The 27,863-nt window shown below is 50.7% G+C and overlaps 2 protein-coding genes, 1 long non-coding RNA gene and 1 pseudogene across 3 annotated transcripts; all 4 read right to left on the bottom strand.

Annotated features, from left to right (window-relative positions):
* LOC134517875 (sentrin-specific protease 2-like) overlaps positions 1 to 27,863 on the bottom strand; it is a 104,271-nt pseudogene that overhangs the window by 42,719 nt on the left and 33,689 nt on the right.
* LOC134517344 (sentrin-specific protease 2-like) lies at positions 5,298 to 6,200 on the bottom strand (the record flags this gene model as incomplete). The annotated part of the gene is made up of 3 exons (XM_063338749.1): positions 5,959 to 6,200; positions 5,760 to 5,839; positions 5,298 to 5,370 (listed from the first exon to the last, which is right to left on the bottom strand). Coding segments are annotated over exons 1-3 (366 nt in total), but the record flags the coding sequence as incomplete, so codon positions are not given.
* Positions 7,660 to 9,688, bottom strand: LOC134517522 (uncharacterized). The gene is made up of 3 exons (XR_010071658.1): positions 9,389 to 9,688; positions 9,183 to 9,240; positions 7,660 to 8,180 (listed from the first exon to the last, which is right to left on the bottom strand). It is a non-coding gene; the product is annotated as an uncharacterized LOC134517522 (long non-coding RNA).
* On the bottom strand, positions 18,533 to 27,682 carry LOC134518030 (sentrin-specific protease 2-like). The gene is made up of 7 exons (XM_063340245.1): positions 27,635 to 27,682; positions 22,050 to 22,181; positions 21,428 to 21,631; positions 21,226 to 21,308; positions 20,026 to 20,110; positions 19,227 to 19,322; positions 18,533 to 18,785 (listed from the first exon to the last, which is right to left on the bottom strand). The coding sequence occupies exons 1-7, from the start codon at positions 27,680 to 27,682 to the stop codon at positions 18,723 to 18,725; spliced, it is 711 nt and encodes a 236-aa protein (XP_063196315.1). The 3' UTR covers positions 18,533 to 18,722.

Genomic DNA, 27,863 nt, shown 5'->3' with positions numbered 1-27,863 from the left:
GATCACTTCCCTAGTCCGGCTCACCACACTATTCCTGATACAGGCTAGGAGGCTGTTGGCCTTCTTGGCCACCTGGGCACGCTGCTGGCTCATATTCAGCCGGCTGTCCACCAACACCCCCAGGGCCTTTTCTGCCGGGCAGCTTTCGAGCCACTCCGCCCCAATCCTGTAGCGCTGCGTGGGGTGGTTGTGACCCAAGTGCAGGACCCAGCCCTTGGCCTTGTTGAACCTCATACCACTGACCTCAGCCCATCGGTCCAGCCTGTCCAGATCCCTCTGCAGAGCCAACCTTCCCTCAAGCAGATCAACACGCCCGCCCAGTTTAGTGTCATCTGCGAACTTACTGAGGGTGCATTCGATCCCCTCCTCCAGGTCATTGTAAAGATATTAAAGAGAACTGGCCCCAGGACCGAGCCCTGGGGGACGCCACTTGTGACCGGACACCAACTGGATTTAACTCCATCTACCACCACGCTCGGGCACGGCCATCCAACCAGTTTTTTACCCAGCGAAGAGTACACCTGTCCAGGCCAGGAGCAGCCAGTTTCTCCAGGAGAATGCTGTGGGAAACGGTGTCAAAAGCTGCGCAAAAATCCAGGGAGAGAACATCCACAGCCTTTCCCTCATCCACTAAGTGGGTCACCTTCACAAACCCATGCTGACTGGGCCTGGTCACCCTGTTCTCCTGCACGTGCCGTGTAATGGCACTGAGGAGGATCTGTTCCATGACCGTCCCAGGCACCGAGGTCAGACTGACTGGCCTGTAGTTCCCCGGATCCTCCTTCCGGCCCTTCTTGTGGATGGCTGTCACATTTGCCAACCTCCAGTCAGCTGGGACCTCCCCGGTTGTCCAGGACTGCTCATAAATGATGCAAAGTGGCCTGGCGAGCACTTCCGCCAGCTCCTTCAGTACCTTTGGGTGGATCCCATCCGGCCCCACAGATTTGTGCACCTCCAGGCGCTGAAGCAGGTCCCTCACCATTTCCCTTTGGATTACAGGGGCTTCATTCTGCTCCCCATCCCTGTCTTCTAGCTCAGGGGTCTGGGTACTCAGGGCACAACTGGTCCTACTGCTGAAGACTGGGGCAAAGACGGCAGTAAGTACCTCAGCCTTTTCCTCATCCTTGGTCACTATGTTACCGGCCCCATCTACTAGAGGACAGGGATTGTCCTTAGTCCTCTTTTTATTGCTAATATATTTATAGAAACTTTTTTTGTTGTCCTTGACAACAGAAGCCAGGTTTAGTTCCAGCTGGGCTTTGGCCCTCCTGATTTTTTCCCTACATAGCTTCACTACCTCTTTGTAGTCCTCTTGAGTGGCCTGCCCTTCCTTCCAAAGGCCATAGATCCTCTTTTTTTCCCTAAGTTGCAACACTAGCTCCCTGTTTAGCCAGGCCGGTCTTTTTCCCCGACAGCTTGTCTTCCGGCACATGGGGACAGCCTGCTCCTGCGCCTCTAAGACTTCCTTCTGGAAAACCATCCAGGCTTCCTGGGCTCCTTTGCCCTGGAGGACTGCCTCCCAGGGGACTTTGTCAACCAGTCACTAACGAACCAGTCACTCCACGGCCTTCCTGTGAGCAAGGACCACCTCACGGGGCAGCCGGCAGCGTCACAACTGTGCGAAGAAGCCCCATGAGGAGTGTGTGTCCCCCCTGCCCCGCCGAGGGCGGCAGGGCGTTACTCACACCGCACACGCGCTCGCCCATCAGCACGAAAAAGAGCAAGCTCGTCATCTCCAAAAGGCCATTTCCTAAGGAGAAGCGAGGCCCAGCTCCCACCCAACTGCTCACCCAGAGCACAGTGTTAACAGGCTGTTGCTCCCCAGGGGCTGCTCTCAGGGAACCGCCTCGGGGCACAAGGACACGAGCCCCGGCTGAAGGGCCAGAGCCATGGATCAGAGGGGACGGCGGCTGCTACGCGTACAATTTCCCCACCGCCTCATACACAGAGGCTCTCAGCAGCCACCAGCGCTGCCAAGCGACCAGCAGCAGGTGTCCCCCGACGGGGTTTACTCCACACAAGTCCTTGGCGGGTTGCGGAGAGGACAGAGAAGGCACCAGGTAAGGTGTTCACAGCAGCATCACCCTGCTCCTTCCATCACACCCCCGAGCCCCCTCTGCTTAACGGGGGGGGCCCAGGAGGACCTGGGCAGTGTCCTTACCCCACTCGCCCCTCTGCAGGGCTTGTTTTCTGCTTCATTGGGCTTTTTCCCAAAAAAAACCCCAGATTCTGCTTTTGTACTCAGCAGAGCACAGGGTCAGCCTCAAAACTGCATCCCCCAGACAGCGAGAACCCAAGGGAAGGGGAAAGGACACTTCAAGCATTCAGCTACTGCGTCCTAGCGGTAATAAACAGCTAAAATCTTCCACGTTCTCCGGGAGCCCGGGAAGATGTAGTATCTCATGGAGGGACAAGCCGCGACACATTGCCTTTGCAATAGTTCTTCCTTTGGAGAACCTCCTCTGATTTGGGGACGGATTAAGCTCATCACTTTGAAAGCAGAGGGCGATGTGGCTGCTGACCCGCACCACAGCCAAACCGCCGCGTCAGCCGGCCCAGGAGAGCAGACCTTCAGGCGAGGAGCAGCCCGGGAAGGCTGATCCCACCCACGGCGACAGAGGGCATGGCCCCAAAATCACCAGCTTTCCCCCAAAGCCGAGGAGAGGAGAGACCGCATCACCGGGCAGGAATCACCTCACATGATGGTAACTGCCATTACAGAAACACCACCACACGGTCATTTGTACAAGCGTTCCAACACGGGGCTTCCAAACCACCTCTTGGGCAATTTTTCCCCTGCGATGATCAAGGAAAGACCTGAAATCCCACTCCAGCTCTGGAGCATAAACTATGGGGGGGGGGGGGGTGTAAAAATGAAAGAAAGGGGGAAACGCCATGTTTAAACTGATCTAGCTGGGTCTGAGCGTAACAGAGCGAGGATCGACACAAGCTCTTCATTGGGCAGACGCCTGGAGGCAGCGCCTGCGGCAGAGCAGCAATAATCTCCTACTTGGCTGTTCCTGGGATTCTCGCTGCTGAACAACGTCCTGGTTGTCCCTTCAGCATTTTGGGACAATCGCTTGGAGGTTCTGGTGCTCTGATACCCAGCCTGGCCAGAGTCGTCTTCCTCCATAGACTGTCAGTGGGCTAAAACCCACATTGATATGTCAACCTTACTTTCAATGACGAAAAAACCCTAAATCACTCTCATTACCAGATCAAGTTTCATTCCAGTAAGGCTCTTTAAATAATTTAAATATATATTTCAACAAAAATAAATAAATACTTCTCTTTTCACATTATAAAACTCCCTGGAGACAGAAAAAAACCAAACCAACCCCAACCACAGGGGGTTCTCTCGCAAATCAAAAGATGGTAAATGCTTTCTTCTGATGGTCATCACAAATCCACTTGTAGGCATCAAGTAGATGGTAGATTATTCCAGAAACAGAAGAAAACTCTCTTTGAGGAAACAGCAGTTCAGCTCCTTCTTGTTGGGATGAGAAGTTCAGCTCACACAACTGTTGCCACCACCAGATGAGTCCCATTTGTCCATAACGTGACCACGTGTGCTGTGAGAGAAGTTCAGCTCATGCAACTGTTGCCACCACCAGATGAGTCCCATTCGTCCATAAGGTGGCCACGTGCGCTGCGAGGTGTGAGCAGCCCTCTCTGCGATGGAAGTTCACAGCATTTGTTCTTAAGCTTTCCCTTGCCCAGGTGACACCAACCTTTCCAGCTTGCACTTAAGGTGTGTTAGCTAATTTCAAAGAGAGTTACTGTCTCCAAAATAGGGGCAGGTGGGGTGGGTGGGGGGGAATAACAATCTTAACCACTACTTCTTAACCTACAGAGAAAAATGTTTTCCTTAACCTACAGAGAAAAATTTCTAACAACAACAACAAAGTATTAAAAAAGTAACTAGAAGAAGAGTTGGTCACCCAAAGGTGACCCCAGGGTTACTCCTGTAGTGCAGGTGTCACAGCAGCTCTTGGTGGAGTATTTCCCACACCATCTTCTTACGGAAGTAAGGCATGTGGCTCTGAAAAGAAAAGAAAACACCGTGAAATACACGTCACGGCAGAAAGAGACACAAAATACGCAGAAACACCCACTTAATTCTTTACTATGAAGTTCCTTTTAAGAACTGTCATCACTTGCCCTTCAGGTACAGCCTGGCTTTCACCCGCACAGCTCCTAAGAGGGTGACATGCCACCAAAACCAGATCTCCTTGACCACACAACAGCTCACAAGCACTTTCACAGAAGAGCACTGCCTTGGAAAAGAACCAGTGTCTTCACTGGTCAAAGGGTGAGACCCATTTCTCCCAAAGATCCCAAGGCCAGATCCCACAAACCCCCTGGCTGCAGTACCTCGCCCAAGAGGAATCTCACGGGGAGCAGACACCTCAGCCGCTGCGTAACTTCCCTGGCTCTTGTCTCTGTGCGAAAGGGGCTGGAGCTGTTTAGATCCTTCACTCACCTGTGTAAAGGTCAGCGGTCTGTCTCTGCAGATGTAATCTGCGTATTTGCAGGTGAAAACGCCGCAGTCGCTTCCGTTTGATTGCTGAGGGATTTCCTAACGAATGCAAAGAAGATGGAGAATTTGCCTCTATCTTCAAGGAAAAGCAACTTGGAAGCAGCACCCATTACCAAAAATACCCTAACCAGACACTCCTGAACTTGCACCGTCCCCAGTAACCGCTCCCCAACACAAGGAACAGACCCCAGGAACTGCACATCATCCCTCCCCTCGGCTTCCTACGCTCGGATGTTACAAGCCAAATTCCTGGCAGGCTGATAAGGGACAGCAGGCTTCCTCCCTGCAAGGTGTCTGGAGGTTTCTACAGTGTCTTTCTGAAGTGACATCCCTTAAATCGAGGCTTTCGGTGCTGCTTTTCACTATTAACTTGTCGAGAAACATCATCCCAACCCCTTGCTTTGTCACGTGCCAGGATCTGGGCTGCAAACAAGCAGCCCACGTTCTCTGACAACTGCTAAAGAGACTTGAAATTTGACTTGTGAAATGGGGGCAAAGCCAAATTCACCTTCACGTGGCAGAGCAATTAAAAAAAAACCAAAAAGAAAGTATTCGGCCAGCAAGGAGAGGCACTGCGCAAAGATTTCATCCCAGCATGGTTTCCTGGTCCACTTGCAGCCCCATGTGGTACCAGAAGAAGATGCTTATGGCTGTTCTCTGAAGTCCTGGCCTTATGAGAAAGCGTTAAGAGCTTCGTGACAAGGAGTTCTAGTTCACGTTTCAAGTGCAAGTAGTGTTTGCTTACGTGTGGCTCCATGCTGTGAACAGTCCACTCTGAAACATTCAGCTTCACGTGTCTTTTTTCACAGCTTTCTTCTTGCAGGTATTTGCTGGTTAAAACAAAAGAAAAAAATCACTCTTCATCGCTGTAATTCAGGCCGAGAAAAAAAGAGCTGCTGAAAGATCACAGGAAGATGAGTGGCAGGAGGGTTTTATTGATCACTAACAAGGTTGGTGCCCGTGTGCCACGGGGCTACCATGTCTTTGTCTGTGCTATAGGGGGAAGGTGGCAGAACCCAGGCATCCAAGACGCTGGGTGGAGGGGACGACGTGAGACTAGGGAAGGAGTCACTGTCAGACAACTCGCAGCAAGCGAATCCAGGATTTCTGGTTTGTTATCTACAAGACATGTGGAAACTTGCAGCCCTGTCACAGAGGCAAAACCCAAAAACCTTCTCCTAATTCACAACACAAAAGCACTGACTGAGCAGTTACTTACAGCAAAGTCTCACAAATCTTGTCCCCTCCTTGTCCCAGGGAGTCGTAGTATTTGATGGTCTTCTTTCTGGTGTCTATGACCTGTTATTCAAAGGTGACTGTTAGACAAAGCACCACCTTGTGCTGCACAAACCTACATGACTTTTCTTCCCAGCTTTTTCTCCCCACCCAACTCTAAATAACAAGCCCGTTTGACTCACCGCTAGTGTCCAGTGCAAACGCAAGTTAATGGGCACTAAGATGATGTCCCTCTGGAAGAGATCCACACGCCTCGTCCATCTTCCCACGGCTTTGTAGCCCCCAGAAGTAAGTTTTTCATAAAAGAACGAACTAAAAGCATGGACTGATGGATATCCCTCCCTCTTACTTCTTTCCGTCACAAGACACATGTAGAAATTGATGACCTGTACCATAAAGAGTAAGCTTGAGATGTAAAACAAGACACTAGCTTACCAAATGAAAAGCACAGCAAGATGTCTTTTCTGGCCACCCTGAAGTACGCAGCTGAGAGAACTCGAGCCTCAGCTGTCAGCTTTTGTTGTGAGAATTTCCCACTTGGTGACATCTGCAGTTTGATAAAAACACCTGCCACCCACTCCAAGAACCTACACTAACTCCTGGAAGCGGCACAATACAAGTAAAGGAACTGCCAGAAGCACCGGACCCTTCAGTACCTAAAATAAGAACCGTACAGAGATTTCTAGGCTCTGCAGTGCAGGTCATCAAATAACTTTGCAAAGACTTGTGTACACGCTGAAGGGGTATTTTGAAATAAACGCTCCATTAGAAGATCCCTGTGCTGCAGCTACTTTTACCTCATCATTTAGCCAGCAAAGCTTCCTTAGGGTGTGGACGTCCTGGCGCGTGACCCTTAGTTTGAAGGCACTGCTCAGGATCTCCTCTGGCTCACCTTTGCCTAATGCAGCAACGACCTCTCTCTCCATGGCCTGAAATGGACAATTAAATGGGGAAGGACTTGTGAAACAGAGCATCGAGCATGCCAACCTGTGGGCAGCTTTCAACTCAAACACGGCCTGGAAATGAAGCTCAGGTGACAGAGCAACTGCCTTTGCCGGCTTTCGGCTAGGTTAGCAATCGCCCTTTTTGGTTGGTTGGTTGGTTGGTTTCAGCATCCTGACTTGGAACTTCAGGGCCCAGGTTTGCCTCAATTTGTTTTCACCAAGGAAGCTGAGATAAAACGCAGGGACGAGCAAACACACAGCAAACGCCTTTCCCATGCGATGCTGCAGCCCTCGCAACGCTGAGGTTTAAGGCAACCGCAGCAGGCATTCTCCATGCCAAGGCAGCTACGTCAGGAGCCTGAAAGAATGGGAAGGTGGGGGAACTTCAAGGGAGCTGAAGTACCAGCAAAGGGGGAAACCGAGGCAGCTACACTGCAGTCAGGCAATCGGGAGTCCAGGCTCTGCATGCAACTGGTTGTCATTTGGACGTTTCCGTCTAAGTCCACTTAAGGAACGCAAATAAACCACTAGGTCTGTTAGTATAAAATACTCTGAGCTGCCAGAGCATCTTCTTCTCGGTTGAACGTGGGCTAGCAGGATAAGAACACCCCTGGTTTTCCTTGTACTGAGCATCACCCCGCAGACTTTGTAAACTCTGGACTTGCTAGTCCTTTCCAAGTCAATCCTCAAGAGGCAAAAAAGGGGGCGCTCAATTAGACGGCAACTCCCAAGAATAAGAGCAGCCAACATTCAGACAAGCAGGGGAACCTCAACTCCCACTCCCTGTTGCATAGCGTAACTAAGTGAACTCCTGTGACCACTGCTACACGCAGTGCAACCGTGCCCAGAGCGCATCCGCGGCTCGGTGACATCCCGAGGACGTACGCAAGATGCTCAGGTCCCCCACAAGCAAGGCAACACCACGGAGCAGGAAAAGCTTCTATTTCAAGTTCTATCTTCATGCTAGGACAGGTTGAGAGGCAGATCCCATATAACTGTAGGAATCAGGTCAGCGCTGCTCTGGGAGACTGCTGTTAAACCTGGACTCATTTTTGTCCAAGTAACAGAAGCCCCACCAACCCTTAGGTTAGAGCACAACTCAAGGAGTGTGTGGAGCCTAAGATGCTTAAATCCTTGAAATCCTTCAAACCAGCTTTAGTGCTGACCTTTGCACTGGGAAGTCACAGCTGCAGACACTCCCTAACAGCTTAAATGCAAGTTCTTCAGATTTCAAAAAGCCTGAAGAACCACCTGTAACAAATGGAGTTCCTTGCAGCTGTTTCACAGCCTTCAGTTTTGTCTAACAGCCTGTCAGCTACGGTACCTCTGTGAGTGGAGTAAAGCCTTCTGCTCTTTTCTGCAGCCTTGGCGGTTTCTTTTCTTCCACCTCACAGGCAGGTGACTTTTTGGCCTCACCAGGTCCATCCTGTTGCAGAGTATCTTCTGCTGGTGGGGAGCCCCTGCGAGGAGAGGGAGAGAGAAAGAGAGAGAGCAGTGAGCTGTGGACCTGTACCGTCCCACGGAATTCTCAAGAATTCACCTTCTGGACAAGAAATGCTTTTTCAAGGCTCCTGCTGACTACAGCCTCGGTTGCACCCCTGTGACAACATCGTCTCCGCTTCCAGCACGGTTCTTTCGGAGCAGCAAGACTGGCATAGAAGGAAGCGCTGGAGGCTTTGTAAATTCCTTCCCACCTCCCTGTGCAAGACTCCTTTGGTTTCCCTTGATCAGTTTCATTATTTGGAAAACAGGGAAGCAACCAGCACTTCCTCTGTCAAGTGCTCTGGGATCTACTGGGGATAAATGCTGCGTGCTAGGGCTTATACTGCAAGGTATAACATGAACACCCGCAACTCTACCTGCAGCCACATACAGTTAGCTTACGGGAACTAAGACCAGCACAGGGAACTAAAAATGGGACACCTACAGGATATTTACTTGCCTCCTATAGGCTAGTCAAGAGAGTGACTGTCCCCGTTTGGAGAGGATTACCAGTAAAACCACACAGACTCTGAAGAGCAAACACATACACAGACAGTAACGCTGTCTGTACACATGTGCCTTCTTCAAAACCAAGAATTTGCCTTGTCACCAAAGACAAGGGCAGGGAGACCTTTTCCAGGAGGGAGACCTACAACAGACTCTCACAGTATTCTCCACTTTCAGTCCAGCAGGGGAAGAGCAGGTATTTACAAGCTTTGTCAAATGACTTCCCTTGGTAGTTAAATCCACAAAAAAAGGCAAGAAAATGCTCCTTTCACTGGAACCCATCCTACCCTCTCAGTTCCTTTCTTTCCTTCTCTCCCCTCGAGCTCAGGTGAACCACGGACAATCCCAGCACACAACAGTGCCGCACGGCTAAAGAGAGCGCTAGGCTTTAAAGCGGGGAGAAGAACAGGCACGGAAAGAGACACGCGCACAGAGCCAAAAGAAACAAGAACCGTGATGAAAAGAGACTCTACCTGGTCACAACATCGCCCTGAGATGGCTCTGGGCAGCAAACATCCACCCATGTGATACCTGCACAGAAAAGCAGCAGTAGTAGAAAAATACGTCAACTTGCAATTTTGCTTTTCAAGTAAAAACAAGCACAGAAGCCAGAGTTCTCTCAGGCAGACGAAGCCTCAGAAAAACCAGGCACATTCAAGACTTCTGTACCGTGCAATACCTGTCCTCCTCTTTTTTGCCTCAGACTCGGCACGATCGTCCGCGGGCGCACAAGTGCTGAGGAAAGAACACACAGAACCGCGGCTTGAAACTTCCTTCAGCTTCTACCAGGCTGACTTCCCTTCACAGGGCCCAAACTTCCAAAGGTACTTTCCAGAGCCCAAAGGTTGCCCCCTCCGGCCAAAGGCCCGCGGGCGGCGCGGGGCGGCGGGCGGCGGCGAGGAGGGCGCCGAGGGCCCCCAGCAGCCATCGGGACACACCCCCCGCGCCGGAAATGCGCCCGGCCCGCGCGCCCGGCGCCGCCTCCCTATTGGCTGCCGGGGAGCGGCCCCCGCCCCTGCGGAACGGAGGGGAGGGACGGGCAGGCGGCGGGGCGCGCGCATGCGCGGCGCCGCCTGAGGGAGGCGGGAACGGCCGCCCAGCCCTCCGCCGCCTCCTCCCCGCTGGGGCCGGGCCTGTGCCGGCCCGCCCCCGGCCAGGCGGGGAGCTTTCCCTCCCAGAAAGCCCCGAGCCGAGCCCTGGATGGACGTGGGGGGAGAGAGGCCCGTCTCCCTTTAGGGAGAGGCCCCGCAGAGCCCGGAGGGGCGGCCGTCAGGGGCCCAACCGAGGCCGGAGGGACCTCGCGGGGGACCCACAGAGGCCCGGGGGGCCCGTCGGAGGCCGGAGGGGTCCCATGGAGGACCCAGAGGCTGGAGAAGCCGTTCCGCCTCCCGCAGGACGGGGGCGGGCCACACGGCCCGGCGACACGGGCTCTTGCGCGCCCGCTACTGCCTCCTGTGCTCTGCGGCGGTGAGGGAATGGCATTGCCGGGCTTACCCAGCCCTGGCCTCACGGCCCAAGCGGCGCTTTGTGCCGCTCCGCTGGGGAGCTGCAGGCGCTGCGTGCGGTTCCGCCATGGCTCCGCTGCAACTAGGGACGCGGACGCTGCGTTCGACCCTGGTGACCGACTGTGATGTAGCGGCGGCCAAGGGCCCGCTGCAGGGAGCCCGGCTAAAGCGGCCGCTGTGGGGCTGGCGAGTGCTGGGCTGGCTCCTGGTGGCCCGGGCTGGCTCTCGGGGGCAATGCCTTGCCCTGCCCCGCTGTCCAGGGGGGTTTTTTAATACGGTGCTTCCTAGTGGTTTATCAGGTGTTGCCTCTGGGTTGGAAATGTGCATGTGTTGCTGCAGCCGCGTCCTGGAGAGGTTTTTCTCTCCTGGAGAGACACATGAGGCGTGAAAACAAGTTTTTAAGTCTAAGAGGAGCAAAGGGGGCAGATGAAAGGGCTCAGGGCAGGAATGGCCCTTTGGGACAGCCCTTGTCACAGGAGGTCCCACTAGCCTTTTATGCCTGCAGGGAGTCTGAAGTGATGGTGGTGTCTGGTTTAATGACAACGACCTTCCTCATTGCTTTAGGAACTTAATTGCCGCTTCACTTCTGCTTCAGGGCTCTGGCCCAGGAAGATGCCTGAGCGCTGGAGGCAGGAGTGGCCATGGCAGAGGCGCTGCAGGCAGGCTGCAGGCAGGGTGGGCGGTGGAAGCAGCCCGGCAGAGGGCAGGGCAGCCCCACGCATGGCCTGCGACTTGGAGATGCCTCTTCAGTCGGCTTCTGCCTCCCTCTCCTCTCCCCATCCATTTGTTTGAGGTCCTGAATAAGGAAAGATGCCAGGTTTTTCTCGGTTTAGCTCTGTGAAGCCAAAACTCACCTGCAGCACTCCTGTTTCTGTCCACAGCAGAGAGAAAGCCAGAGCGCTGAACCCACTGGACAATATTCTAGGAAAGGGGGAAGGATGGTCTTTTGGGGAAGGGCTCTTCCCTGCTCCCAAGGCAGATGTGGCCCACGTGAGACTCGTACAGCTGCCCTGTGCCACAGGGTGATGCTGAGGCTTCTCTCCTGCCTTGGGACCCCCTACCCTGGGCACAGGTGTGGAGCCAGTCCTGGGGCTGCAGGATTCCTCTGCCAGGCATGTCCCCCCAGCCGCAGTTTCTTCCACCCTGCAGCATAACCCACCGCAGGACAATGCTCAGAAAAAGATGAGAAATCTTCTCTGGGAACTGTGGTGGTTATTCTAAAGCAGCTCCTCTGTGCTTCCTGGTAACACCACTTCCTTGTCCACACCAGGACAGGGGTTTGAATGCTGTTAAATGATTTGAAAACACCTGCGTGAATGGCTTTGTGTGTGCCAGAAAAGTACCTGACAGTGGCAGCAGGGTCAGTGTGACTGCGGTGCCCGTCCAAAGGTTTTGTCCCAGTCGGATTCCTTTGTGCGTGGTGTTTGGTGTGGAGACTCTTGTGATCTCTAGACGTCAATAACCAAACACATCAAGAAGTTACCATTTCATTAAATTAATGCCACCAGACTGAGGGTCTTTCTTTTTGGAGGGGAGTCTTTTGTTGCACCTTACAATAAATGTTTTGGGTTTTTTTCTCCTCTCTGTCCTGCATATGGCAAAAAATTCCCATTTTTCTAAAGGCAAATACAACAGCTGGATGTGCCAGAGGCTGCATGTCGTAATTCCTGGCACGTCTTTACAGTGCAGTTTTACATCAGTTACATTTCTCAGTGCCTGTAATTGATGCAGCTGATGGTCATGACTTAATTCCTTACTGTGCCTTTGAGCTTCTTGCTCAGTCCATTGATGCGTAAGGACTCAAAATTAGGCTCTTTGGTGCACGAAAATCTGGAATCCCGTTACCAGACGTTTACATCCGCATGGATTACTGGAGTCCCATCTCCGATCCGATAGTGAATGCGGATCATTCCAGAATCTGAGCTCATTAATTGTGCGTTACCCAAAGTCTGTGCCTTTAGAGCAGCTTCAGTGTGAAAGCAGCTTCACACACCTGGGTGCTGAAGCAGCATATTTCCAATTAGTGGCATAACAAACTGAACAATTAACCTTAGGGCTGGAGGAATGCTTGGTCATTTTAGCTATACCCCTACTTTTAGGTATGGAAAGCGTAATCTACTTAATCTGGCATTTCAATCTCTTTATTTCGCATGTGTTCGGGATGATGCCGGGTGGCACAGCGCTATCCCAGACTCCAAACCAGCACTGCGACTCCCCGCAGCGCGCCTTTGCTGGGGCTTTCGCTGGCTAATCTCGGCGGTTCTTTGCCTTGGGTACCATCCCTCTGGATATGAGTCAGTTTGTCACCACAGCTGCCTTATGGCTCGTGTGTGTTTAGCCCGTCGGCACCTAAAGGCACCTCGCAGCTCGTCCCTGCTTCCCACCCCAAAACGGGCACTCCGGGAGGCAGACTCCGTCTCGTGGCCAAGCACGGGTCTGGGCGGTCGTACTCGGGGTGTAAAACGGCAGAACGTGAACTCGGCTCCTGCCTGAGCTGAGCAGGGCACATCTGAATTCCTGCCCGTCTTCTCCCCTGCCCACCAACCCCTCCCAGACGTTCCTCCTCCTCCACGGGCTGTTGCGGTGGTGTTTGTCACTCAGCTCAGAAGGGACACCGCCATCACCACCACTTTGTGGACCCAGAAGGACTAGGAGTGCCGGGCAGGGGTCCCTCAGCTTCCCGCCACCATTGCCATGGCAGGGGCTTGCATGGAGGTGGCACATCAGCTCAGCGAAGCCCCGCTGCAGCGTCTGCTCCACATCTGGTCTGGGCTGGGAGGATGGCTTTGGGGGAGGCGTGCGGAGACCCTGCTCTGTCCTCCCGGTGTCACCAGAGAGGTGCCCAGCACTCCTGGAGATGGGCTCTGCTCCCTCCCCTGCTGCGTGGTACCTGGCAGGGAAGGGCGAGCGCCTTCAGGGCGGCCACGGGGGCTTCCTGGGAAAGCCCCGCTTGTTTGGGAACGGCTCAGCAGTCGGCTGCGGGTGGCAACTTCTTCCTGTAACTGCTCCAACGTAACTCCCTCTTCTGCTCTGAGAAACCCACAACAATTTATTGTCGTTTAGACAGGTATTCTCTCACCCGATGGCCCCTCCCCACCCAGGAAGGGGAACTGGGAAAAAACAAGGAAACCCGAGGACTGAAATTCAAACAGGTTTAATAGAATAAGACTAGACAATTAACATTAAGAACACTAAAGAACCAGTATTGATCCCGATACCAATAGAAAATGCACAAGGACTATTCCCAGCCCATCCCATCAGCAGAAGCCGTGCTCTCCCAGCAGGGACAGCCAATGTGGGACCCTGCGAGTGCTGCGGCGTCCGGAGGAAGGGAAGGGCTCAGGGCCCCAGCACCGGGGCAAGGAGTGCTCAGGATGGCAGCCAGCAAGGGGGAGAGAACTCTGCAGCAAACTTTCTCGTTTATACTCAATGGTTATAAATACAGAGAGACATCTATATACACAAATACAGAGAGACATCTATATACACACCTGCACAAGCGTCATTACGTATGCAGGCTTCACACTTCCAAACAAATCATAATTTGAAATACGGGTGGTCTGACACTGAGAAGGACACAAGAAATGCACAACTGGAGGGAAGCAGCAGGGAGAATCTTGCCCACAAACATTCCCCGTACCCCTTTCTAGTGTTTAGAAGGTAATAAGCTTTGAAGAAATGAGTAGAGAAATCATATTAGCGTAAGCAAATGACTGAAGTCTTCATCCCTTTGACATATTTTTACAACAACCTTTGCTACATTACGTTAAGATGGATGTGGAAGTTACTCTGATTAAAAAAAAAAACCAACCAACCAAACAAAAGACCCGACTACCATATTAAACCATTGCTGACCAGGCACATACCAAGTAATCACCACCACCATTAACTAATTCACACAACGAGACTCACTACTTTTCCCTTTAACTAGTCTTCTTCCCAGCCCTCCCATGCCTGAATCACATGCACTCCAGTGTGCGCAATTTCAATGAAGGAAAACACAATACAAGCGACTTGGAAAAACGTGGCAATTATTACAGCATACCGATGGTATCTCAAGTGTGTTCCAGTATTCGAAGTATTAGTAGCACCTAATAACTTAGAGCCTCTTCAGTTAAAAAGAGCTTCCGGAGTTTAATCCCACTGTGGACTATAAACTCTGAAAGAGAATTTGAGCGGGGATTTTTTTTCCCTTCTTTTTTTCACACCCCTCTCCCTATTTAAACTGTGAGATAAACCAGTTTCAGTTTGCTTTGCTGCTGAAATAGCAAGTCCCATTACTTGCGAAAGCACCTGGTATTTCTTCTCCATCCCCAATGCTGACACTAGGACTCGTGGCTCCACAATCCAGTCAAGCCTGCAAAGCAACGCAGCTGGAAACGCAATCGGGGAAAAAAAAATAAATCAGCTGATTTAATTCCCAGATCCGACTGGCTGTCCAAACACTAGTATAAGGGAGAAAGCAGAACACGTTTTCAGGAGCACAATTCTTGTTGGCAGCGTGGACTTGGAGCAGCTCAACAGACAGTCGGAAAGTCATATCCTAGATTCTTTATCCAAACGCTGCTGCTACTCTGCAGAGACTTGAGCGCTTCCCGCTTGAAAAAGTAGAAAAGCCATTGACTCGGTAAAATAGAAGCCTTAAGTAAGCCAAAAATGTCATAAATAACACTAGCAAGAGCATTAGAAAAGCCGCTCCCTCATCTAGTCTGAAATAGCAGGTTGTAGCTCTGTGCTCTTCTCTCTTAACTTTACAAATGCCTACATTGCGTACAACTTGCCTATTTATGACTCACAAAAGTTCAGACATCACTCATTTTAAGCCTTGCTGAAGACTGTCTGCACGGGATTTTATTTTTGTAAATAAAATTATAGAAAAGGGACGAACAGGGAAGCAGGAAGAATGGGAAAGTACAGACTAGGAAGTAGGGGGGATAGCAATTGCTGTCCTATCACACCCTGCACAGTTACCTTTCCAAAAGACTTTGCTCGAAAGGTCTTCGTGTTTCCACTCCTTCTGATTGGAAATACAGCGCAGGTTATCCTGCCAAACTTTTACTAAAGGTCGGCTGCCGTCTTCAACTGCTTTTCAGTGGACTTGCACAACAGCAATTCAATCAACCTTTTATAAAAAAAACTAACCCACAGAAATCCACCTTGAGCAAGTCAGAACTAAGAGTTCCTCCCCAACAACACAACAGTTGGAAGAACGACGTGAAGACACCAACGGAGAGGGAAGACCGGGGGCGGCACGAGCCTATTCTCTAATCCCTGTCTTTCAGCATTCATTCCCATGCAGCATTTTTAACCTCCCGCAGACCAAGTTTTCCTAACCTCAGCTCCACGGAAGGACAAACACTTGCACTATTAAAGCTTCTTACAGGGCATCTGAAAGAGAAAAGGCCCTACCCAAAGCAAGACACTCCAATTGCCTGCTCAGAATTGTTACGTTCTCTTCAAAATGGATTTTTTGCCACCTCCAGTGAAGGCTAAAACCTCAAACTACTCATCACCTCCACAACTCCTGCTGAGGCTGCGAGAAGTTCAAAAAGTACAGGCTGATGAGGGAAAAAAGCACCCAAACCACAGCGCTGACCCCGGCACTGCACTTCTCCGTAAAAACTAAAGACCTCGAAGGAAAACAAGGCTCACTTCCCAAAGGAAAAACACCCCGACCCCGACGCCGCCGCCGGGGCCACGGCGGGCCCTTCCCGCGGCGGCTCCTCCCCTCGGGCCGCGGCGCCGCCCGGAGAGGGGCGGCGGAGGGAGGGATGGAGGGGAGCGCGGGCTGTCCCGGCCGGGCAGCGCACTCAGGCTCCGTGTATTACCCGCTCGCCGTAGTTCTGCTCCCCGCTGTCGCTCATCGTCCCGCCGCTCCCCGCCACCGGCACCGCCGACCCGACCCGACCCGACCGTCCCCGGCGCCAGCGCTCTCCGCAGAGGAAGTGACGCCGCCCCGCCGGCGCGCGGGCCCCCGCGCCAGGCCCCGCCTCCCCCGCCGCCGGCCCTGAGGGGAGGCCCCGCCCCGCGGCGGCCCTGGCGGGAGGCCGTGGCGGCTGGCGGCGGGCGCCGGGGGTGGCCCCCTCCTGCCCGGGCTCGGGAGCTGCTGGGGGCCGGAACCCGACGAGCGGCCCCTTCAGAGACAGCTCCGGTGCCCGGTGGAGCTGGTCCTGCCCGCCCGAGCGGGGCCAAGGCCAGGGTCCTGTCTTTCATGGAAGCAGAGAAGGGGTTGGCTTGGAAGGGACCTTCAAGCCCACCCAGTGCCACCCCCTGCCCTGGGCCGGGACACCTCCCACCAGCCCAGGCTGCTCCCAGCCCCGTCCAACCTGGCCTTGAACCCCTCCAGGGATGGGGCAGCCACAGCTTCTCTGGGCAGCCTGGGCCAGCGTCCCACCACCCTCACAGCCAAGAATTGCTTCCTCACATCTCATCTAAATCTCCCCTCTTCCAGTGAAAAACCCTTCCCCCTCATCCCATGGCTCGTCCCCTCCAAAAGGCCATTTCCTAAGGAGAAGCGAGGCCCAGCTCCCACCCAACTGCTCACCCAGAGCACAGTGTTAACAGGCTGTTGCTCCCCAGGGGCTGCTCTCCGAGAACCTCCTTGGGGCACAAGGACACGAGCCCCGGCTGAAGGGCCAGAGCCCAGGAGGTGACCCTGTAGACAGAGGGGACGGTGGCTGCTACGCCTACCATTTCCCCACCACCTCAGACGCAGAGGCTTTCAGCAGCCACCAGCGCTGCCAAGCGACCAGCAGCAGGGATCCCCTGACGGAGGACGGGGGACAAAATCCTGCTTTTGTACTCAGCAGAGCACAGGGTCAGCCTCAAAACTGCATCCCCCAGACAGCGAGAACCCAAGGGAAGGGGAAAGGACACTTCAAGCATTCAGCTACTGCGTCCTAGCGGTAATAAACAGCTAAAATCTTCCCAGTCCTCCGGGAGCCTGGGAAGATGTAGTATCTCATGGAGGGACAAGCCGCGACACATTGCCTTTGCAATAGTTCTTCCTTTGGAGAACCTCCTCTGATTTGGGGACGGATTAAGCTCATCACTTTGAAAGCAGAGGGCGATGTGGCTGCTGACCCGCACCACAGCCAAACCACCGCGTCAGCCGGCCCAGGAGAGCAGACCTTCAGGCGAGGAGCAGCACCGGGAAGGCTGATCCCACCCACGGCGACAGAGGGCATGGCCCCAAAATCACCAGCTTTCCCCCAAAGCTGAGGAGAGGAGAGACCGCATCAGCGGGCAGGAATCACCTCACATGATGGTAACTGCCATTACAGAAACACCACCACACGGTCATTTGTACAAGCGTTCCAACACGGGGCTTCCAAACCACCTCTTGGGCAATTTTTCCTCTGCGATGGTCAAGGAAAGACCTGAAATCCCACTCCAGCTGCAGAGTGTAAGCTAGAGGGGGGGAAAAAATGAAAGAAAGGGGGAAACGCCATGTTTAAACTGATCTAGCTGGGTCTGAGCGCAACAGAGCGAGGATCGACACAAGCTCTTCATTGGGCAGACGCCTGGAGGCAGCACCTGCGGCAGAGCAGCAATAATCTCCTACTTGGCTGTTCCTGGGATTCTCGCTGCTGAACAACGTCCTGGTTGTCCCTTCAGCATTTTGGGACAATCGCTTGGAGGTTCTGGTGCTCTGATACCCAGCCTGGCCAGAGTCGTCTTCCTCCATAGACTGTGAGTGAGCTAAAACCCACATTGATATGTCAACCTTATTTTCAAAGACAGAAAAACCCTAAACCACTCTCATTACCAGATCAAGTTTCATGCCAGTAACGCTCTTTAAATAATTTAAATATTTATTTTAATAAAAATAAATAAATACTTCTCTTTTCACATTACAGAACTCCCTGGAGACAGAAATAAAACAAACCAACCCCGACCACAGGGGGTTCTCTCGCAAATCAAAAGATGGTAAATGCTTTCTTCTGATGGTCATCACAAATCCACTTGTAGGCATCAAGTAGATGGTAGATTACTCCAGAAACAGAAGAAAACTCTCTTTGAGGAAACAGCAGTTCAGCACCTTCTTGTTGGGAAGAGAAGTTCAGCTCACACAACTGTTGCCACCACCAGATGAGTCCCATTTGTCCATAACGTGACCACGTGTGCTGTGAGAGAAGTTCCACTCGTGCAATGTCACCACCACCAGATGAGTCCCATTCGTCCAGAACGCGGCCACGTGCGCTGCGAGGTGTGAGCAGCCCTCTCTGCGATGGAAGTTCACAGCATTTGTTCTTAACCATTCCCTTGCCCAGGTGACACCAACCTTTCCAGCTTGCGCTTAAGGTGTGTTAGCTAATTTCAAGGAGAGTTACTGTCTCCAAAATAGGGGCAGGCAGGGGGGGAAATAACAATCTTAACCACTACTACTTAACCTAAAGAGAAAAACTTGTGTGCCTGCTGCTATTTCAAATGAGGTAGTAGAAAAGTAACTAAAAGAAGAGGTAGTCACCCAAAGGTGATGACAGTGTTACTCTGGTAGCGCATGCCTCACAGCAGCTCTTGATGGAGTATTTCCCAGACCATCCTCTCGCGGAAATAAGGCATGTGGATCTGAAAAGAAAAGAAAAATCCATTAAATACACATCATGGCAGAAAGAGACACAAAATACGCAGAAACACCCAGTTACTTCCTTAATATACACTTCCTTTTAAGAACCGCCAACGCTTGCCCTTCCGGTACAACCTGGCTTTCACCTGCACAGCTCCTAAGAGGGTGACATGCCACCAAAACCAGATCTCCTTGACCACACAACAGCTTACAAGCACGTTCATAGAAGAGCACTGCCTTGGAAAAGAACCAGTGTCTTCACTGGTCAAAGGGTGAGACCCATTTCTCCCAAAGATCCCAAGGCCAGATCTCACAAACCCCCTGGCTGCAGTACCTCGCCCAAGAGGAATCTCACTGGGAGCAGACACCTCAGCCGCTGCGTAACTTCCCTGGCTCTTGTCTCTGTGCGAAAGGGGCTGGAGCTGTTTAGAACCTTCACTCACCTGTGTAAAGGTCAGCGGTTTCTCTCTCGAGATGTAATCTGCGTATTTGCAGGTGAAAACGCCGCAGTCGCTTCCGTTTGATTGCTGAGGGATTTCCTAATGAATGCAAAGAAGATGGAGAATTTGCCTCTGTCTTCAAGGAAAAGCAACTTGGAAGCAGCACCCATTACCAAAAATACCCTAACCAGACACTCCTGAACTTGCACCGTCCCCAGTAACCGCTCCCCAACACAAGGAACAGACCCCAGGAACTGCACATCATCCCTCCCCTCGGCTTCCTACGCTCGGATGTTACAAGCCAAATTCCTGGCAGGCTGATAAGGGACAGCAGGCTTCCTCCCTGCAAGGTGTCTGGAGGTTTCTACAGTGTCTTTCTGAAGTGACATCCCTTAAATCGAGGCTTTCGGTGCTGCTTTTCACTATTAACTTGGCAAGAAACATCAGCCCAAGCCCTTGCTTTGTCACGTGCCAGGATCTGGGCTGCAAACAAGCAGCCCACGTTCTCTGACAACTGCTAAAGAGACTTGAAATTTGACTTGTGAAATGGGGGCAAAGCCAAATTCACCTTCACGTGGCAGAGCAATTAAAAAAAACCCAAGAAAGTATTCAGCCAGCAAGGAGAGGCACTGCGCAAAGATTTCATCCCAGCACGGTTTCCTGGTCCACTTGCAGCCCCATGTGGGACCAGAAGAAGATGCTTATGGCTGTTCTCTGAAGTCCTGGCCTTATGAGAAAGCGTTAAGAGCTTCGTGACAAGGAGTTCTAGTTCACATTTCAAGTGCAAGTAGTGTTCGCTTACGTGTGGCTCCATGCTGTGAACAGTCCACTCTGAAACATTCAGCTTCACGTGTCTTTTTTCACGGCTCTCCTCTTGCAGGTATTTGCTGTTGAAAACAAAAGAAAAACCACTCTTCATCGCTGTAATTTAGGCCAAGAAAAAAAGAGCTGCTGAAAGATCACAGGAAGACGAATGGCAGGAGAGTAAAATGTCAGAGGATCCTCACAGCAGCTGGTTTCAGGCATTTGGAGGAAAAATCCAAATCTTAAATTTACAAACACCGCGAGAGGCTGCGAGCTAACCATCAGGAATGAGACCGACAATTCCAACAGAGGCTTCCACAAAAGCCTAAGTTCATTGCTTAGCAGAGGCCAAAAAACCCCAAATCCCATGTTGTCAGAGGAAGAACAGAAAAACCAAGCAAGGAACCCTAATGTTGTCAGCCCACCACGTGCCTGAGTCCCACACACTGCGTGCGCCTCCGGAAGGACAAATACAAAAGCTTTTGGGCCAGCACCTCTGGCTGAGGAAGTTTCCAGGCCACCAGTTGCTGGAAAAAAGGACTGGATGCAGACCTGTTCTTATAGCCTTTCCCAGGCACCTGCTCTTAACTGTTCAGGACAGCACCGGACTAAACCAACGCTTGGTTTGTCTCTGCGGGGCCGCTCTCCTTGCTCTTGGGCTACAAAGCTGCTGGATTAAGGGGTTTGACTACCTCTGCATCAGTGGCAGAGACTTCTAAGGACGCCTGCTTGCACAACAGGAAAACCTGTCCCCGTTACGTTGGAGAGGTGTGCGTGCCAGCTGACACAGCTGCAAAAGCTGGCTACACGGTATCTGTCTTGAACGAGAATGTCAGAATTACAAAGAGCACCCAGCGGTATCTTCAAACACTTCTGCCCTCAAATTCTTCCCTTTCGTCAATAGCCCCATTTTATTGATCACTAACAAGGTTGGTGCCCGTGTGCCACGGGGCTACCATGTCTTTGTCTGTGCTCTAGGGGGAAGGTGGCAGAACCCAGGCATCCAAGACGCTGGGTGCAGGGGACGACGTGAGACTAGGGAAGGAGTCACTGTCAGACAACTCGCAGCAAGCGAATCCAGGATTTCTGGTTTGTTATCTACAAGACATGTGGAAACTTGCAGCGCTGTCACAGAGGCAAAACCCAAAAACCTTCTCCTAATTCACAACACAAAAGCACTGACTGAGCAGTTACTTACAGCAAAGTCTCACAAATCTTGTCCCCTCCTTCTTGCCCCAGGGAGTCAAAGTATTTGATGGTCTTCTTTCTGGTGTCTATGACCTGTTATTCAAAGGTGACTGTTAGACAAAGCACCACCTTGTGCTGCACAAACCTACATGACTTTTCTTCCCAGCTTTTTCTCCCCACCCAACTCTAAATAACAAGCCCGTTTGACTCACCGCTAGTGCCCAGTGCAAGCTCAAGTTAATGGGCACGAAGATGATGTCCTTCTGGAAGACATCCACGCGTCGGGTCAATCTTCTTACTGTCCTGTAGCCCCCAGAAGCTAGTTTTTCATAAAACAAGGAACTAAAAGCGTGGACTGATGGATATCCTGCCTTCTTACTTCTCTCCATCACAAGACCCATGTAGAAATTAATGACCTGTACCACAAAGAGTAAACCGGAGATGTAAAATCAGACGCTAGCTTACCAAACGAAAAATACAGCCACATCTCTTTTCTGGCCACCCTGAAGTACGCAGCTGAGAGAACTCCAGCCTCAGCTGTCAGCTTTTGTTGTGAGAATTTCCCACTTGGTTACAGTTGTTTATCAAACTGCAGCTTGATAAAAACACCTGCCACCCACTCCAAGAACCTGGACTAACTCCTGGAAGCGCATAACACAACAAGTAAAGGAACTGCCAGGAACACTGGACCCTTCAGTACCTAAAATAAGAACTGCACAGAGATTTCTAGCCTCTGCAGTGCAGGTCATCAAATAACTTTGCAAAGAACACGGTGAAGGGGTATTTTTAAAGAAATGCTCAATTAGAAGATCCCTGTGCTGCAGCTAGTTTTACCTCATCGTTTAGCCAGCTACCGTTCCTTAGGGTGTGGACGTCCTCACGAGTCACCTTTAGGTTGAAGGCACTGCTCATGATCTCCTCTGGCTCACCTTTGCCTAATGCGGCAACGACCTCTCTCTCCATGGCCTGAAATGGACAATTAAATGGGGAAGGACTTGTGCAACAGAGCGTTGAGTATGCCAACCTGTGGGCAGCTTTCAGCTCAAACACGGCCTGGAAATGAAGCTCAGGTGACAGAGCAACTGCCTTTGCCGGCTTTCGGCTAGGTTAGCAATCGCCCTTTCTGGTTGGTTGGTTGGTTTCAGCATCCTGACTTGGAACTTCAGGGCCCAGGTTTGCCTCAATTTGTTTTCACCAAGGAAGCTGAGATAAAACGCAGGGACGAGCAAACACACAGCAAACGCCTTTCCCATGCGATGCTGCAGCCCTCGCAACGCTGAGGTTTAAGGCAACCGCAGCAGGCATTCTCCATGCCAAGGCAGCTAAGTCAGGAGCCTGAAAGAATGGGAAGGTGGGGGAACTTCAAGTCACAGCTGCAGACGCTCCCTAACAGCTTAAATGCAAGTTCTTCAGATTTCAAAAAGCCTGAAGAACCACCTATAACAAATGGAGTTCCTTGCAGCTGTTTCACAACCTTCTCTTTTGTCAAACAGCCTGTCAGCTACGGTACCTCTGTGAGCGGAGTAAAGTCTTTTCCTATTCTTCTCAGCCTTATGACTTTCTTTCCTTTCATGGCAAGGGCGGGTGACTTTTTGGCCTCGGCGGGTGCCAGAGGTATTTGGCATAACACACCTTCTGCGATCTGAGCTCCACGCTGTTCCTGTGAGACAAAAGGACGTTAAGCTACCAATCCAGCACAGATTTTTTTGCTAGGGGATAGCACAGAGAATCTTGCTCATGCCTAAAACTGGAAGGGCTTTTGTACACACATCTAACCAGCCAACTCCAAAGTTACTTTTTGTCGAGGACTGCATTCCAACTGCGCACCCATGTAGTGCTGCACTCAAAACTAAACGGAGGCAAGAGAGGCAGGAAGTTAGTTTGCCTTGGAGTAGCGTTAAGAACCCCAGAAAAGCCTCCGCAGGTAGGTATCAGGTTGAGATGGAGATTAATAGCTCTGATTTCCAGGACTAAAATTTTATTTTGATCTCAATCCTGACCAGAGACGAAAGTCAAAGAGACGTACTTCCTATCTCACAAAAAAAGACACCACTAAAGATACCACAGTCCAGCTCTGCAGGTCAACCAAGCCTGTGCAGTAAAGACTCTGAGGCTGTACCCAACACATCAAAGGGGAAGAAGAAAAATAGCATAGGGTAGTGCGCTCATCATAGTCCAGAAACAAAATGAACGGCAGCTGGAAACCCTTTGTGATCGTGCTACTCAAGAAATCATGCTCCCGCTTCCCTTGGGAAAAACGACCTGGACGAATACAGATATTGTTGAGGAAGTAATGAAAGGGAGGAGCGCAAAAATTTCTCATCACAACCAGATACATTTTCCTAAAACATGAAATCATGAATAACACAAGCTTACCCCTGCAACTGCAACAGCTTGTTTCACCGCTCCGTCCTGTTCCAGACATTCTTCTGCTGGTGGGGAGCCCCTGCGAGGAGAGGGAGAGAGAAAGAGAGAGAGCAGTGAGCTGCGGACCTGTACTGTCCCACGGAATTCTCAAGAATTCACCTTCTGGACAAGAAATGCTTTTTCAAGGCTCCTGCTGACTACAGCCTCGGTTGCACCCGTGTGACAACATCGTCTCCGCTTCCAGCACGGTTCTTTCGGAGCAGCCAGACTGGCATAGAAGGAAGCGCTGGAGCTTTGTACATTTTTTCCCATCTCCCTGTGCAAGACTCCTTTGGTTTCTCTTGATCAGTTTCATTATTTGGAAAACAGGGAAGCAACCAGCACTTCCTCTGTCAAGTGCTCTGGGATCTACTGGGGATAAATGCTGCGTGCTAGGGCTTATACTGCAAGGTATAACATGAACACCCGCAACTCTACCTGCAGCCACATACAGTTAGCTTACGGGAACTAAGACCAGCACAGGGAACTAAAAATGGGACACCTACAGGATATTTACTTGCCTTCTGTAGGCTAGTCAAGAGAGTGACTGTCCCCATTTGGAGAGGATTACCAGTAAAACCACGCAGACTCTGAAGAGCAAACAAATACACAGACAGTAACCTTGTCTGTCTATACGTGCCTTCCTCAAAACCAAGAATTTGCCTTGTCACCAAAGACCCCCTTTATCAGGAGGGAGACCTACAACAGACTCTCACAGTATTCTCCACTTTCAGTCCAGCGTGGTAAGAGTAGGTATCACAAGCTTTGTCAAATGACTTCCCTTGGTAGTTAAATCCACAAAAAGAGGCAAGAAAATGTTCCTTTCACTGGAACCCATCCTACCCTCTCAGTTCCTTTCTTTCCTTCTCTCCCCTCGAGCTCAGGTGAACCACGGACAATCCCAGCACACAACAGTGCCGCACGGCTAAAGAGAGCGCTAGGCTTTAAAGCGGGGAGAAGAACAGGCACGGAAAGAGACACGTGCACAGAGCCAAAAGAACAAGAACCATGACTAAAAGAGACTCTACCTGGTCACAACATCTCCCTGAGACAGCTCTGGGCAGCAAACACCTACCAATTTGATACCTGCACAGAAAAGCAGTAGTATTAAAAAAATAAGTCAACTTTCGATTGCCATCAGATGTACGTAGCTCTCCTTTTCTGAGGGATAAATTTAAAAAAATATATTTAAATGATGACTGTACGGTTAGGATGTTTGAACTCTGGCAAGCAGTGTGAACTTTGAATATCATGTGGGAGTGTATAGGAAATGCCCTATTTTCATTTGAAGTCTACCTACAAACTGGAACGGATTTGAATCATGGGGATACTCACCAGTCCTCAGAGTTGCATATGGATAAACCTCTCCTCCTCCTTTTGTTTCTTCCGGGTCAGTCATCACAGGTTCCTTGGAATAGGCTTCAACCCTTTGGTGCAGCAAAAACACCAGAGGAGAATCACAATTTTTATACACAGGGCGTTTGTTATCAGTACACACCAATTCACATATAAAGGTTTACAACCTTTAGATGTAGAAAGTACAGAGAAGTCAAAGCGAAAATCAGAATAACTGCCTTGAAGATACACTGCTGTTTGTCACCTCAGCCTCTTCTCAAGTTCTACACTTCCTCTTACCACAGACCTTTAATCTTTATCTAATCTCCTGTGGCTATGAAGTATCTGGATTTAAAGAAAAAGCTTAAAATCGGCTGGGGGAGAAAAAAACCAAAAAAGCAGCTGGAGACCTCCCTTAGTACAGCAGCCTGAGGGAGTTCCAGGCTACCTTGGGGAAATATTGCTCTGTGGACACAAATACAAATGTTAGGCAATACGGAGGAAGTTCAACAACAAAAGTGAAAGGCAATAAACCTTTCGGAGAAGAACTCCAAGAAAACAGAAGGATTTTTACCTCAGACGCGGAATTGTCTTGTCACAAAGGGACAGTGAGCGTAAGGCATCGATAACTACAAAAAGAAATTGAAGGGTTTTATGAGTTTACAGTCAAGAGCTTCACAAAAGAAAACTTGTCATTTTCTCTCCTACATCATAATATTATTTGTGTTATGTCACTTGAGGAGAGTTTCAGAGTTTCATACTGGCAACTACAGAAACTTGTGCACACAAGGTACTGCCAGCCAAAACCCGAAATAAAAAAGGGTTATCAGGACCTACTACCCATAATCAGCTTTTCAAACTACTGACTTCTGGCAAGCCAACAGTGGACATATCAGAACTGAAGGACTGCATCCAAGGCAGCTCGTCTACTGAGACGACAAGATCAACGCCTGGCTCCACTCCAGAGGCAATGCAAGGATGCAGGCAGGAATCAGAGCTCACACTCAAGTATTCCCAGACGCTGCTTAGTATTGTGCCTGCAATAAGCCCTACAGAACTCTAGGGCTCCAGCTGTATGGTGTACAAGGGCGGGTGAAAAAGAAACGAGTTCATAACTCCATGTCAGCCTTACCAATCCGTAGCATTCCTCCTTCTTCCATAGACCATCTTGGTCTTTTAGCTGGAGGCCCAGAAAAGATGGACTGCAAACAAAAAAAAGGAAAACAACGAGAGTAAAATGTGAATTCCATGTGAACGCCAGCAAACATAAACTTCCTGAAATTTAGTCAACTCTGTTCTGACTTGGGGACCATGATTTGCCCGCTCAGACTGCAGAAGAATGCCAATCTTTGCAGGATCTCTGACTTTAGTTTTTTAATCACTTTAGTTTTTTCACTTTAATCACTTTTTTAATCACTTTAGTTTTTTAATACAGGCTCTCATACTTGCAGTGATTAAAACAATATAAGCTTGACACGCAGTTATCACTAGTCCAAAGTGTGGTAGTTTAGCCCTTCAGAAACATATTTTGAACAAATAAGAGTGAATGACTCTCTCACGAACGAATAGTCAGAGCATGACAGATTCTTATTCCTCTTATCCTATAGGGCAATAAGAAAAATAGCACTACTACTTGAACCAAACTGGGAAGTCAAGCAGCTCATGACTCATTTTGACAGAGTCCCAGTCCTACAGGCATCCTCCCCCGGAACGGTGGATTATGAACCTATCAGAAGGAGGTTTATCCAGAGGAAGTACGCAGTTTTTCTTGCAAAGTAGTGTATTTTGATTCCTTAACTACAAGCTTGAGAAAGAGAGTAACAACAGTTTACAAACACAGGACAACCATAAACTGGGATAATGGGAAAGTATCTGGAAGGCAACAAACGCTTTGCTCCTTCCTCGGCCGCAAGTGCCAGAGCAGAGGACGCAGAGCTGAGGAAGGCAAACCCAGCACACACGAGCTGCCTGCTAGAAATGGAAAAGAACCACCTACTGCTGCACAGGCTCAGAGCAGGCCCAACTTCAGGACGCTTCAGGGAGAGACGCTTGCTCTTTCATCTTCCACAGATTCGCCCTATTTTCCCAACCCTTGCTAACCTCTTCCCCAGACTCTCTGCTCGCAGCATCATGGCTGGCTGACGCTCTCCGGCGTTTAGTTGCCTTGGCTCGCAACTTCACCAGAGTGGCAACTTCTCCATGTTTCTCTCCATGCTCAGAGTCATCAAAATCTAAAAAAGCAAAGACAGGCCATATAAGAACATGACAGGAAAGGAGATTAGGATTTCTATTGGCATCAACGCCACAGCTAAAGCACTGTAACCCATTTCAAGTTTCACACCCTTCTGCCAACAGCACTTGGAGGCAATTTTTGTATGAGTTGCCTCACTGAGCAGCCCCTCAAGAGCCACAGCTCAAAGACTAACCCACCCGTGAGTCTGCCAGCCAGATCTGCAAAAAAACCCTGCTTTGGGGAACATTCCCTGTTTCTGGAGAAGCAGCACAGGGTGCAATTCATCCTCCTCCCACCTCCACACATGCATGCAGTTTATTACGTGTACGCATTTACCACAAAAGTAATAAACTAAAGTAGAAAAAGTAGAAAAGTCAAAAGAAGTAGAAAAACCAGAGTTTTCTAAGGCAGATGAAACCTAAGAAAAATCAGGCCTATTAAAGACTTCTGTAACGTCCAATACCTGTTCTTCTCTTTTTGGCTGGAGGCTCATCGGGATCCTCCACAGGTGTACAAATGCTGAGGAAAGAACACACAGAAGAGTGGTTTGAAACTTCCTGAGGCTTCTACCAGGCTCACTTCCCTTCACAGGACCCAAACTTCCAAAGTTACTTTTCATAGCCCAAAGGTCTCCTCCTCCGAGCACCCCTGCGATCATCTCAGGCACACACACC

This window comes from Chroicocephalus ridibundus, chromosome 6 (genome assembly GCF_963924245.1).
Source record: "Chroicocephalus ridibundus chromosome 6, bChrRid1.1, whole genome shotgun sequence".
NCBI classification, from domain to species: Eukaryota; Metazoa; Chordata; class Aves; order Charadriiformes; family Laridae; genus Chroicocephalus; species Chroicocephalus ridibundus.
The sequence above is the reverse complement of the archived record's forward strand: the minus strand, read 5'-3'. Positions and strand labels throughout refer to the sequence as shown.

Coding starts and splice junctions, on each gene's coding strand:
- LOC134518030 (XM_063340245.1), bottom strand. CDS start 27,682: ATGAGCCTCCAGCCAAAAAGAGAAGAACAGGTATTGGACGTTACAGAA. Junction 19,323..20,025: donor TTCACAGCATGGAGCCACAC/GTAAGCGAACAC, acceptor TGCATTCATTAG/GAAATCCCTCAGCAATCAAA. Junction 18,786..19,226: donor AACCGCTGACCTTTACACAG/GTGAGTGAAGGT, acceptor TTTTCTTTTCAG/ATCCACATGCCTTATTTCCG.